The sequence below is a fragment of the Hippocampus guttulatus genome, chromosome 5, assembly GCF_054856545.1.
Source record: "Hippocampus guttulatus isolate MCC_2025c chromosome 5, RoL_Hgut_1.0, whole genome shotgun sequence".
NCBI lineage: Eukaryota > Metazoa > Chordata > Actinopteri > Syngnathiformes > Syngnathidae > Hippocampus > Hippocampus guttulatus.
The window spans coordinates 21,058,916-21,072,249 of record NC_141265.1 but is presented as its reverse complement, the minus strand read 5'-3'; the positions used below and the strand labels follow the sequence as shown (position 1 = coordinate 21,072,249).

At 45.3% G+C, this 13,334-nt stretch overlaps 2 protein-coding genes across 3 annotated transcripts; one reads left to right on the top strand and one right to left on the bottom strand.

Moving 5' to 3' along the window:
* Positions 1–232: 232 nt before the first annotated feature.
* On the top strand, positions 233–12,812 carry fbxw8 (F-box and WD repeat domain containing 8). Of its 2 annotated transcripts, XM_086110467.1 has the most exons (12): positions 233–724; positions 821–925; positions 1,353–1,517; positions 1,730–1,818; positions 1,946–2,103; positions 2,734–2,930; positions 3,014–3,235; positions 4,526–4,656; positions 6,363–6,536; positions 6,603–6,719; positions 7,489–7,632; positions 12,126–12,812. In XM_086110467.1, exons 1-12 carry the CDS (start codon positions 356–358, stop codon positions 12,133–12,135), a joined length of 1,881 nt encoding a protein of 626 aa, XP_085966593.1. In that variant the 5' UTR covers positions 233–355; the 3' UTR covers positions 12,136–12,812. The 2 variants fall into 2 exon arrangements, with proteins under 2 accessions (XP_085966593.1, XP_085966594.1); XM_086110468.1 differs by lacking the exon at positions 12,126–12,812 and having other exon boundaries at positions 7,489–7,636.
* Positions 7,777–12,238, bottom strand: tesca (tescalcin a). The gene is made up of 8 exons (XM_086110471.1): positions 12,107–12,238; positions 11,178–11,247; positions 10,625–10,705; positions 9,419–9,561; positions 9,086–9,146; positions 8,646–8,754; positions 8,499–8,546; positions 7,777–8,248 (listed from the first exon to the last, which is right to left on the bottom strand). Exons 1-8 carry the CDS (start codon positions 12,186–12,188, stop codon positions 8,156–8,158), a joined length of 687 nt encoding a protein of 228 aa, XP_085966597.1. The 5' UTR covers positions 12,189–12,238; the 3' UTR covers positions 7,777–8,155.
* Positions 12,813–13,334: the final 522 nt, after the last annotated feature.

Here is a 13,334-nt window from a genome sequence, read left to right as displayed (position 1 = left end):
TGCGTATGCTTCAAAATGCACGCGCTGTGAACTCAGGTGGTCGTTGGACTCTACACGTTACTCTTTTTTTTCGTTTTGATAAAACGAATAAATTGGTATTTTTATCAATGCAATTTTCTTTTATCACAAACCGTGAAGTTTTTATTCGCGATATTTGTAGACCATGACAGACGAGCAACTTCTTTCTTTGGCAGGAAGGAATCGTTTCTCTCGCCGTGTCCCTCGTCGGACTCTTTGTAGTGAAGGACGTGTTTTTTTTGTTTTGGCCACACAACTTCTGTACCAGAGATGTCCTCGTCGTTTTCGACGCGTTCACACAAAATGTTGCTTTTATATTCCTGACATTTTGCACGCGATGGCCGAGGACGAGCTCGCTGCGTTCAGGGAACGTTGGAAACGTGAGCTTTGGCGTCCAAAAGAGGAGCGGCGGCTCGTTCCCGCTGCGTCCCCCCGTTGCAGTCACGAAAACAAAGACGCGAGTCGGGGTCAGAACGAGCTCGAACCCGAAAGGAGCGGTGGCGTTGAGGAGCCCAGTTACGTGTCCATCGCCAGAGGCTTGCTGGGCGGCAGGACGAGCCCGCTTTTGGGCAGACTCGCGGAGGAGAGGACCAAGAGGAAGAAGAAGTACCAAGAGGAGACCGCCACCTGCAGGGAGTCCCTGAAGCATCCTCGGAAAAAAGTCCAGAAAGAAGAGCAGCTGGTGGATCAGCTCATTCTGGACCTGGTATGGAGTCGCTTGGAAACCATCTCGATATTGACACGAGCTATCTACACCGTGCTTTCTCCCCCGTTTGTTTTGTTCTTTTGCTTTTCAATGCAGAACGAGGCCAACGACATCCCCTTCTTTGACATTGACTTGCCGTATGAGTTAGCCCTAAAGATATTCCAGTATCTCAACCGAACCGAGCTCGGCAGATGTGCACAGGTGAGTAAACAAACGTCCATCTGGCCGCCCATCCACAGGTAGGGTGAATACGGGGTGGGTAAACATACCCATTGAAGCCAGAGTTTGCAGTTTTCGAAGAAAACGCCACCACCTTTTGTCATATGATCAAAGTGTTTGTCTGACACGGCAATAAAATATTATGAAAGTCATCTTTTGAGCCTCGCTTTCCCCTAAAATACATTAAACCAGTATCATTTAGCCTTTGTTCACACTACACGACAATTCAATTGACTTGCCCATACTGTCTGGAGCATCTATTTAATTGTTTTTTTCCATGTCAATGTGAAGGCTGAATTCCTATGGGGAAATAAATTGTCTAGATATCCGATGTGCCTGCATTCTGGATACTCAGGTCGCGCTCATCTGACATGTGCATCACCAAAAGTCACAATTCATCTGCCGGCAGGTGAGCAAGGCGTGGCGAGCGCTGGCTGAGGACGGGATGCTGTGGTTCAGGCTGTGCGTGGCGGAGGGCCATGGGCGCGGCGCCGCCGTGTCCGACTCGCCTTGCTGGAAGGCGGCGCTGCGAGACCGACGTGTTGCGGCGGCCAACGTGCGCGCCAACTGGAAGGTGAGTGCCGTGCTTTTCAACACGACGTCACGTGGAAAACACTGACGCCAATCTCAGATGGCAACACTAGCCAACAACGCCTTCCAAGTTGTTTGAGAAAATCTTCCGAGTTTGAAGGTGTAAAGTCTTGAATTAAATGTCTTTTTCAGATTTTTTTTTTCTGAAGTTTTGGGTGTTTTTTTAATTGTCATTTGTTCACTACTTTGCTGCAGAATCGTGTCGGGTGCATCAGCCAGCTGCAGTTTGAGCTGGGAAAGGTGCTGTGTGACGTCAGCTCCTGTGACAACTACGTACTGGCAGGGTGAGGATCAGAAATCGGACAACTACCATCATCAAAAGAAAAGGGGCCACAAGATCACTTGAAAAAAAAAAAGTTTGCCGGTGGCGCCGGCGTTGTTAACACAGTCATGTCATGCGCCGCCCGTCAGGTACTCGTCGGGGGACGTCCGGCTGTGGAACACGTTGCACTGGGACCTGCCGTCGTCCCACCTCAAGTCCAACTGGCTGTCGGCTCTCTCCGAGCCCAGGCCGCCCGTCGTTCTCGTGCGGGTCGCCGGCAGCGTGGCGGCGGCTGCATACCTCGACGGTATCAACAATTAATACATCAATTTCATTGAGTACATTTCAGTTGTATTTTTTACAATAACTACGAGGCTGAAATAATAGGGGTTTTTTTTTGGTTTTATAATTTCGAAGTTAAAATGTTCAATATGAATTTAAGAATATTTTCCAAGTCAATTCAATTTCATTTATGCAGCACTTAATGACAAACAAGTCTGAAAGGTCTTCACCGGCCCAAAGTTGACAAACCTGAACGACATCTGATTTAATCCTCCCCAAGAGGGCAAGGAAAAACCGCAAAAACCCCATATGGGGGCAAAAAAGATGGAATCTTGAGACGGGACCACAGATTTCCAGCACTTGGCCTGCTTCAAAAAATATTTACATTTAGATAATATATTATCATTTGTAAATATAAGAAAAATGACCAAAATTAAAAATAGGCCATTTTTAAGTATTTTCTCTTTGTAATTGTAATTGCTATGATTGTTGTTTCTACTATCACAATATTATGTATAGTATTGATTATTATTACTTTTGTACTTTAAAAAAATCATCCCAAAGAATGTTTTTTAAATTTATTTAAACGAAAGCCATCAGGTTGCTTGCCTGCTAACCACAGCTGGGGCTTGGCGTTGCTTCTCTTGCATTCCAGGTTGCGTGGACGTTTGGAGCACGCGGACGGGCGGCGAGCCCATTTACTGCCACCAGACGGCGGGGAGCCACCGCGCTTTGGCCCTCAGCCCGGACGGCTCCATCCTGGCTTCCGCCGTCGACTCGGACGTCCGACTGGACGGCACCGACGACCGCGGAGCGTGGAGGATGCTGGCCCTGACCCGCCTCCCCAAGCCCGTCTGTCATTTGAAACAAACTAAACAAATAATTGTTTTATCACACACGAGCGCAGTTTGATGTGCTCCTTTCCTGTCTTTCAGGTTCATAGTTTGGTGTTGGCTCCCGGCAGCAGGGGACGGCGGCGTGCGCTGACCGCAGTGGCGGCCGGGGAGTCGGTCTACCTGCTGGACGAAGAAGAGGAGGAGCCCAGGACCATGCACTCGGTGTACGGTCACCCTGTCACCTGCCTGGAAGCCTCCGAGCGTCGCGTTGCGTTCGGCGTGAAGCGCGGAGGCTGGGCCATGCACGACGCAGGCAACAAGGTGAGCGAAATGGGCGGGGTTTGCAAATGTGTGCGGATGTCATAAAATGGGGAGAGAGAAAAAAAGGAGCGGATCTTTAAGCATGGACAGCATGCTTCTAGCATGTCCACACTCAATGCCCCATGTTGGATACGTGTGTGTGTGTGTGTGTGCGCACGCGCTCGCTCATAGATGCAGTTGAGTTGAGAGTTGTGTCTATGCTGACCCATTAAGGCAGCTGAGTAGTCGGGTCTATCTATATCTTAGTCAGTCAATGCGAGTCCTTTTGCGGCCATTTCACTGGCTCTCTCTCACTATGGATCTTGAGTTGCTTGCTTTTCATATCTTTTTCAAACTGTTAAACCAGCGGACCAATCAGGCCCGCGTTCTGGTCAGTCAATGTACGTGCGATGTGTTCTCAAAGTTTCACCTCGGTGTTTGACCTCATTAGCTCTTGACGTGTTCCAAACATGAAGCGTCTCTGAGGGCCGTTGGCTCCTTGGGACTCCCGTCACACCCTGGGGCCTCCTTACAAGTGAACGGACGCTAAGCAGCCGGGCCTCGGTGGACTCGGCTCAACATAGCGCCCCAAGAGGCGTGTTTGCGCCTTTTATGTGAGGTGCGCCTAGGGAGCACGCTTCAGTTTATTCAGAGGCTGACGCGTAGCCACAAGAGAGCCCATCTCCCTCGGGGATCGTCCCAAGACGGTCGGCGGTCACCTGACTTGTTGGCCTTGCTTCGATGTGAGGGGTTAACTTCAGAGGGATATGGGAAAAGGAAAAAATATGGTGAAAGGAGAGCAAAAATAAAACCTGGAAAAAGTTAACCCTTGACAGCAAGCCTTCAGACTGCCTCTAAAATATTCAAGATAGCGCAAGTAAATTCCAGATTAGACATGAGACATAGACAGAATATCATATCAGATTGAAAGTACACTTTTTTCACAACCACTAGCTTCAATTAAACGCCTATACAATGTGACAAATGTGTATTCATTTCGTTTGTATATATACAGTATATATATATATATATATACTGTATATATAATGTACTAAACGAAATCACTTTTTCATGAATTTCATGATCTTATTACAGTCCCGAGAGCAAAACCGACGAGCGCGTGACAGTTAGCATGACAAGATGACGTAGCAAGTTAATGGCAAAGGCAGCAAAGCGGGGAAATTACAGCTAGCGCGAGAAGCTAACATAGCTGTCTATGTGTTGACTCCGATGCGCCAAGCAGCCGTGTCAGATTTAAATCCAAACTCTTTGTGTTGTATGCTGATTGCGAGTGTCGTCCCCCCCCCGCAGATCCACGTGTACAGCTTGGAGACTGGCAAGGCGGTGGCGTGTGTCGGCGACTCGTCAGGCGACTTCACGTGCATTCACCTCGACGAGGGCAACGCGCCACACATGATGGTGTGCGGGAACAAAGACAGGAGGTGGGTCGCATACGCCAACAAAAACAAACAAGACACACTAAAGCGCGAAGCACATGAACAAAAAACAAATGTACACATAACTACAACATCGAATTGAATAAAACCACACAACACACTAAAAACAGACAACACACATGGAAGCACAAAAATGCCCCAAATTGTACAAACATAAAAGACACACAAACGCCCTCCCACGCAATAAACACATTAGCATTTCAGTCATCTTTATGATTAAAATGGTGTTTTTTGCGCGATTGATGATCTGTCAGATGATCGGTGGTCAGCAAGCGCAATGGCGCCCCAGGGACTTCCGCCTCCATCTGTTGATGCCGCGCCTTCATTACAGCACATTAGCGTGTTGGCGTAATCACGTTGGCTTTTTTTAAATTCCAATGACAAAACGTCTAATGTAGTCGCAATCAAATGTCAACTCCTCCTTTAATTTCAACTATGCTTGGACCCCCCCAGATGCCAGGCTAGGTAATTTATTTTTCAACATTTCCCACCCTTCTCCGTCGAGAATATCATGGATGTTTATCAGCGCTTTCTGAAGAATGTGGGCGGTTTTAAAAAAAAACATTGTTCGTTTTGAAAAAGTGATATAATCAAGATCGAGCAGTATGAAAAAAATGTCTTGTGATCATTTTTTAATCCTGATCACCCAGCTGGAGGTCAAATAAAATAAAACTACTCGTACAATATTTCAGGTGGATAGGTGGCATTTTAGGGGTACTACTGAAATTTCTCAGTGCCTATTAATGATAACATAAAATTAATAGGCTGTGATTGGCTGGCAGCCATTTCAGGGTGCACCTCGTCTGCTGGTTCAAGACAGCTGGGACAGGCACCAGCACGCGCGGGAGGAGAAGCGCATCGGATGAATGGATAAAAGGAATACATATAAAAAAAATGATGCTACCTTTGTTTTCAAATATAACTCGTACATAACCACAACGTTGTCAATGCTAGTTTTGTTAGCTCGTGCATGCGCCGTTTCCCATGACGAGTTGCCGTTAAGCCGCTGGCAGAATTCCAACAGGCAAAGTAACATGATTTGGTTGACTACACAAAGCGTATATCTTTGTTTGGCCTCCAGTTTCAAGACTCACAATTTTCAGCTCCATGTTTTGCTCGCAAAAATGGGCTCGAGGCTCTCGATGTTTGAAAAGTTGTTTTTGCTTGGCCATGAATGCGGTGCAGCATCTGCTTTGTGACTTTGTCCCGCTTCCTTTGGCAAGTAGTGTGACAAAGAAAGAGTTGTTTGGCAAAGTGTCAAGTGTGTCCGCTGCAAAGATCTCCCTGGACCGTAGATCAACGGCGCTCATTGTTGGAAATTCAGCAGCGTTGGAACGTGACGCCTACGCAAGCTGCAGCCGCATTCCGTTAGCTCGCGTTCCCGGCTTGAATGTCGAACCTCCGGCAAGGCTGAGCAGTCAGAAAAAAGGACTACCCGGCTCCTTGAGCGGAAGAATTTCATCATATTTGTTTCCTTCCACAAACGCTCTTCTGTGTGTTCGGCTCGATACAAAATTATTCTTCTCCAGTGTCGAGTGGCATTGAATCCCGGGAGTCACTAAATGAACCTCACTCTTATTTTAAAAAGCAGCAAAAATCTTTTAGAATGTAAAAATATATCAGTCAGTCCCGAGATTTGAACTTTTTCAATACAACTGTCCATTTTTGCTATTTGTGTGTTTTGTTCCCAGGGTGCGCGTGTTGGACCTGCGCTCGGGCTCCTGCGTGTCGTCCTTGTACGCGCACCAGCTGGGCGTGACGTCGGTGCGCGCCGACGACTGGAAGGTGGTGAGCGGCGGCGGCGAGGGCCTGGTGTGCGTGTGGGAGCTGAGGATGGGGAGCAAGTTGTGGGAGACGCACAACAGGTGAGAGCGCCGAGCCCCGAGCGGCCGCCGGCTTCCGACTGAGACGGGGGCCTGTTGTGGGTGCAGGCATCCCGTCAGACACGTGCGCTTGGACAGCCGTACGCTGCTGACGGCCAACATCCCCGACGACAAGACGCCGCGGGGGGCGTGCATCACCGACGACGACCTCACGGCCCACCGCAGGTACTGGCGCGATCGCCGGAGCCTTATGTCTCATAGCCTCTCTGATTTTAAGAGTTTTGCGTGACTTTTGCGTATTTGTGGCACCAAATGTTTTTGGATTTTTGCTTCCCTTTTGTCACTTTTTTTGGGGCTACAATTTTTCACAAAATTTGTCTTCCGTGTTGTTTAGTTAAGTAGCTATTGGTACATATGTTGGGATAATTCGGTTGAATAATTTTGTATCTTGTTTCACATTTGTGTACATTTTTCACCTAATATTTTGGTGTTTTTGCCTAATTTTTATATTTTGTCAACATTTTGTTTATCCTGTTTTTTTAATGATTTTTTTGGGGGGGGTTCTCTCTTTTCTTAAATTTGTGTATTTTTTGGCTGTTATTTTTCATTTTGTTTGTTTTTGTTTTTTGTTTTTCCATTTCATATATCAACGAGCCCTGCATACGGATTCACATATTCACATTTTTTTCACCCCCAATATTTTTCCAGTGTCTTAAGGGGATTCCATTTTCTTGGAAAATATATATTGATTGTTTCTACGAGTTTCGAGAAGGATTCTGTGTGTTTGAAAAAAAATTGGGCATCAGTTATACGCAGATTTTTTTGCAATGTAGTTGCTTCCGGATGAAGTGGAGCCCACAGGCAGCAGGTGGACTTGCAGGACTTCATAAGTAGCCTGCAGGGCCTGCTCTCAAAAGACCTCCCCAGTGAGGAAGAACGTGACTTTTTGCCGCTTGCCACTTCCTAACCGCACACGTGTGTGGTTCCCGTGCAGGCACCGAGGAACCATCTGCCACTATGACTTTTCGGGCGGCGGCGGCGATGAAAGTGGCATCCTCCCCATCTGCAGGTCCGACTACGCCCAATCTCACGGCTACAACTACAACATCACGCTGGCCATGCCCTACGACCATCTCAGGTGAGCACAGAAACCTCTCGCCGGGCGTATGCGCACTTAGTGGCCACTAACCTAGCTACCCACCCCCCCAAAAAAGCAGCAGCATTCATTATTTTCAATTTTTAACACCAACATGAAAATAATGTAGAAGTCCAGCAAAAAACATATCACTGCAGATTTTTATTTTTATCCAAAGCACCCAAAAATTGATTAAAAAAATTGGCTCGGTTTGCATTTTCTTTCTTTATATTCAAGAATTTTGATTAAAAAAGAAAACAAAAACAAAGGGCATAGTGAAAAATGTTTTTTTTTTTTTTTGGTTTAGTTGTTTTTGTTCTCCCCCCTCAAAAAAAAATCTAATGCATGTGAAGTGAAGCCACACAATTGTAGTAAATCACAAACAAATCAAATGTGTTTTAAAAATGATACCAATAAACTGTAATACAAAAAATTTGGAACTAAATCCAGAAATGGTGCGATAAACTATCACGAGTCCGAGACAGATGTGCATATGCGGCGACATGACGAGCGGTTAGCGAGGTGGTCAAGAGGCGGCTTTTCCGCAGCGCATCGTGGTGGTGTCCACGTCCAAAAATCGGATGTGCATCCGGGACTCCATCTCCAAACCCTTGAGAATCTGCCAGCCCAAAATGAGGACATAAATACATCAGACAAAAAAACAAAACATTTATCAGCTGTCATTTTTTTGTTGTTCTACTTCTTCCTTTCATAGCTTTGCTGCTGTGAATCTGGAATTTCTCCATTGCGAGACTAATAAAGGTTTTTCTTATCTTCTTATAATACAAACTCGGGGCCTGGCAAATGCCCCCATGCCCCCCCCCCCCAAATAAATAAATAAATAAAGAACTCAGGCCCCTAATACCAACCTGTTGAAAATGCTCGAAGGTAATCCCCTCATAGAAGTCATCCGGCGCCTGAAAGGTGACCGACAAAGCCAAGGTTGAGAGCGGCGCGAGTTCCGTGTCATCGGAATACAACCGAATCCGATCCATCGTTATGTCGCGTGCGCTCACCATGTGCGGCGCATTGATGCTGGCCACTTCCAACATGGCTGCGTCGGCGATGGCCTTGGCCGCCCGGTGCCCGATGGCGCCGCTTTTGGACAGCAGCTCCTCCACCACCCGCGGGGGGATACAAAAAAATGAAATTAACATCAATAAATCCTCATCATTTATTTGATCTGGAAGGATGACTTGCGCTCAATCTGAATTCCATTTTGTGATCGTATCAACCTTTGAAAATGTCAAGATTTTAACTTGACCTCATTTTATTTTACTCAATTATGATGAAGTCATCGCTTTGCTACCGTTTTATAGTTTCTAATTAGCCGTTTGTATTCCGTTTTATGACTTGAATGTAGTCATAGTTTTTACTTGTTTTTCAATTTGTATGCCGTTGAATTTTATTTCATAATTGAATTTGGTTGCAGTCGGGACAAAAGTCTTGACTCACCTTCCTGTACTCGACCAGCGTGATGATTCCGTCGCCGTCCGTGTCGTGCATGTTGAACAAAACTGCAAAAGCAAAGTTTCCGCCTCGTCATCGCCATGACTCCGTTTCAAATAATGACATGCAATGCTAACGTTCAATCGAACAGTAAACGCCCAAGTGCAAGCGGGCACGTTGCATTGGCGCCCCGTCGTTTGTCGGGGATGTCAAAATGCAATTCGGAGCGGCGCGCGTCGGCGTGGGGAATTTGGGTCAAATGTTTTGCCGGCTCGTGTCACAACGTGCGGAGAGGGCAGCGGCGTGTCGGCGCGCCAACAGCGGCCGAGCGAATGCTCACAGCGTAGCTTTTGCCTCCTGGCGGCCTGCCGCTCCTCCTCGTTGCTCTTGTGCGCTGGCGGCCGGAAGTGACTCATGACCATCAAGAACTGCTCCAAGCCGATCTCCTCCAAGGAGCCCACCTCGTCGTCCTGCCGCTGGTTCCTGCCCGGCAACAAATCAACAAATGCAAAACATGCCGCGAGAAAACTCACTAAATGTACATTTGCGTTTTGTTTTTTTTGTTTGTTTTTACAGGGTTCAATTCTGTCCTGGTTTTTAAGTATCAATATTTCTTTGACAGAAAATTCACTGTACAGCTCGAAATTGAACGATTTTACTATTTTTGTAGGTGAGAGGGGGTGTGCCAACTCTCTGGACTTTTTTATCCCATCAAAAAAGGATTTTCTTTTTTTTTGTCAAATTAAATTGGTTCAACATGAACATTTCAAAATTAAATATGTACTCGGAACTGAACCAAAGTTTTTTTTGTTTTTTTTTTCTCCTCCAAAGCGCCCCCCCCCCCCCCCCGAGGCAAAAAAATAAACGAAAAGAAATGCAATGCAGGCTAGCAGGCCGCTGTGGCGCGCACTTCCTTCCCATGCAGGGCAGACGAGGCGGGCGTCTTGCGAATGTCCTTCGGACTGGGCCAAACTATTTTGATGGGCTTTTTATGGCTCAGCTTGAAAGGAACGTTTGCGCCGAATGCGTGTAAAAGGTCGAGCCGACAGTGTTGCACTTTCGTTGCGTGTCTTGACCATGACAAGCTAAGCTCAACTTGGCGGAGTGAAAATAAACTAAGCGTGGTCGAGAAATAGCCACGTTCAAGAAGCTCAGTTGAAACGCGAGCGCGCGACTCCTACGGCGACATTTACGCCGCGCGAGGGCAAAAGCTCCAAATTGCCAAATTGTGAGCTTGGCTCTGCTCCAAAGTCTCCATGACAGGAGCATTTGTAAATCTGTCAGTTTTCTTTTCACTGTCTCGTATTTTTATTTTTTATTTTTTTTGAGAAAAATGTGCAATGTACTTTTTGGCATCAAAGATCAAAAAGAATCATCACAATTGTTACGGTCGAGTCGTTTTAGAAAGGATCGATCCAAGAAAGTGATACCATCCCCCCTCCAAAAGAAAAGACAAAAAAAAAATCAGTTCATGAAAAATAATGACAAAAACAATCACCACGATAATGGAAATAAGAATTACGATGCGACGGCAACATTTGCTGACCTTTTGTCAAAGAAAGCATCGATGATTTGCTTCTTGAGGGGATTGTTGGCTAGTGCTGGAATGCTGTCCAAATTTGCTCTGCTGCAGTGCGACAATAAACACACACACACACACACGCACGCACACACACATCAGTGTCTGTTTTGATGCCACCCTTTCCATCATTTGCAACATTTCTCAACAAAAGTCAATAAGCTAACTTATTGATTAAATTTTTTTTATGGGGAGGCCGTGTATTGATTTGGAAAGAGCAAGAGGAGTGCACTGCGACATTTACAGCAAGGTTTCTTGATTGGGAGGATTTTCGATGTTTTGGGAAAAATTGAGAAAATTGGATTTCGTGCGCAGAAAAAGGAATGCAATCTACTTTTTTCCCCCGGAACGGAAAACTGAAATGATCAACGCCCCCCCCCCCCCCCCCCCCCAAAAAAAAAAGATTTGCTCCATCGGACCATATGAGGGGGTTGAACTTGCAACTTTAGTGCTCTAGTTTTCCTGTTAAGGAATGCTCATCAAACACCTATTTGGAACATCCCGCAGGTGAACGTTTTACCTTATCGTCTCCTTGTTTCCGCTGAGTTGGCGGAATCTTTTGTGGAGATTTTTGATCTGTTCTGTGGAAACTTTGACACACACACGGGTCACAAAGTGAGAACTCAATTGCAGAAAAGTCTATGACGCAAAAGAAAAGAAGATAAGGATCAAGCGATGAGGAAGTGACACACAAAAAAGTTCAAAGTCTGGGGAATTGCTCAAACCCTCACCAGACACAATATTAGGTACACTCGCCGCGCAATCAATCGCAATTCCGTCCACCAGTTCATGTGTTGCCCGAACTCAAATGAATGAAACGAGAGAAAAACAAAAGACTCCACAATAAATTTGATCTCAAATTAATGAAAAGATACAAAATCATGGATGCATATTTTCAAGTGTATATTTCCTTTGGATTAGGAATATGTGGTTTATACATTCACATAATCTAAAGTGATATCCATGTTGAGTGTTTTAGTGGAAATAAAATAAGTAGGCTATTTAAAAAAGCATATCTAATTATTTTCTTTTTTAAAAATCAATGAACATTGTTCGACACGATTCTGTCAAATGAGCGCACTTTTACAAATCTGTCTTGACGGAGACATTCATTTCATCATCAAATGAACAAAATATTCAAAACCGTCATGCCGACTAATGAAACGAAGGTCACCAAATACAAACTCCAAAATGAAAATGAAATCACGAGCAAATCGTGATTTGAGGGTGAATTAGTTAATCCCTCAGAGAACGAACAAAGAAAAAGTAAGTGTCGCTTCCTACCTGAATTTCCCTTCCAACAAATCGCACATCAGCTGCAGGTACCCAATCAAGTGTCTAGCTGTGCGTTTTGTTGGCCAAAGAGAACCAGGAACCAAAAAGCAAATGCAGCGGCCGCAGTTTTGGAGCTTTCTTTTCCTTGCTAAATTCGCCTCTCGCCTTACTTACATCCGCTCTTGTGTGCCAGCTCCTCGTAGTGCCTCCGCTGCTGCTGCTGCTGTTGCTCGGGACGCGCCTGCCAGGACCCCATGGCCGCTCGCGGATGCTTCTCCAAGTGAAGTCCGCTCAGCCGCGAAGCGCGACGGCTCCCCCGCCAAGTCCCTCCCTCCCTCCCCCGCCTTCAGGGTCCTAAGTCCATCTTTCCAGACAAGATGATGGCATTCCTTCAATCTCCTTCAAAGCCAATAAAAGGTGACAGGCGGAAGCCGGATTTGACGCAGCGGAAGAACTCCTCTTTTTTTTGTGGCCACTATTGCCGTACAAAATTATTGTATTCGTGGACTAAAAATGCCCAAAGACTGTACAGTTTAAAATCACTGTCAATACATAAGTGTGAAACTGTTTCAAAAGTGGTGAAGTTTAACTCCAGGTTGAATCCCTAATCCTAGGTTAAAACCCTACTTTGAAACCATAACCAGAGTTGTAAACCCTAGTTTAAAACCCTAAACCTAGTTTAAAACCCTAACTCTAGTTTAATACCCTACTTACAAACCCTAACCCTAGTTGGAAGCCCTACATTGAAACCCGAACAAGGTTTCAATGTAGGGTTCCTAACTTGGGTTAGCGTAAATTGCACATTTGTTGAAGGAAATGTAAGTTGCTTCATGAAATGTTTTGTAAAAGATACGTTCATTAAATTTTAACATTTTCCAAATGTTCTTGTGCTTCTTTATACCAAAACAAAGGAAAGACATATTGTTTTGGTTGTTTATAGCAAGTATGGTATCATTTTAATGGTCCGGCCCACTTGACATCGACCGAGGCCGTATGTGGCCCACCATGTGAAATGAGATGGACACCAGTGATGGATAGGAAGCCGTTTTTAGCCCAAAAAAACAACCATATATATAGTAAGGCATTTTTAGCCGAGAAAAACCCCCGACCATGTATAGTAAGGTGTTTTTAGCCGAAAAAAAGAACGACCATGTATATAGTAAGGCGTATTTAGACGAAAAAAACAACCATGTATAGTAGGCCGTTTTTAGACGAAAAAAACGACATAGTATATAGTATAGCGTTTTTAGCCGGAAAAAAACACGACATAGTATAGTATGAAGTTTTTAGCCCGAAAAAACTACAGAGTATAGTAAGGCGTTTTTAGCCCCAAAAAAACTACAGAGTATAGTAAGGCGTTTTTTGCCCAAAAAAACGACCATGTATAGTAAGGCGTTTTTAG

Coding starts and splice junctions, on each gene's coding strand:
- tesca (XM_086110471.1), bottom strand. CDS start 12,188: ATGGGGTCCTGGCAGGCGCGTCCCGAGCAACAGCAGCAGCAGCAGCGG. Junction 8,547..8,645: donor GCATCAATGCGCCGCACATG/GTGAGCGCACGC, acceptor GTCACCTTTCAG/GCGCCGGATGACTTCTATGA. Junction 8,249..8,498: donor CCTTCGAGCATTTTCAACAG/GTTGGTATTAGG, acceptor TTGGGCTGGCAG/ATTCTCAAGGGTTTGGAGAT.
- fbxw8 (XM_086110467.1), top strand. CDS start 356: ATGGCCGAGGACGAGCTCGCTGCGTTCAGGGAACGTTGGAAACGTGAG. Junction 926..1,352: donor AGCTCGGCAGATGTGCACAG/GTGAGTAAACAA, acceptor ATCTGCCGGCAG/GTGAGCAAGGCGTGGCGAGC. Junction 2,931..3,013: donor TGACCCGCCTCCCCAAGCCC/GTCTGTCATTTG, acceptor CCTGTCTTTCAG/GTTCATAGTTTGGTGTTGGC.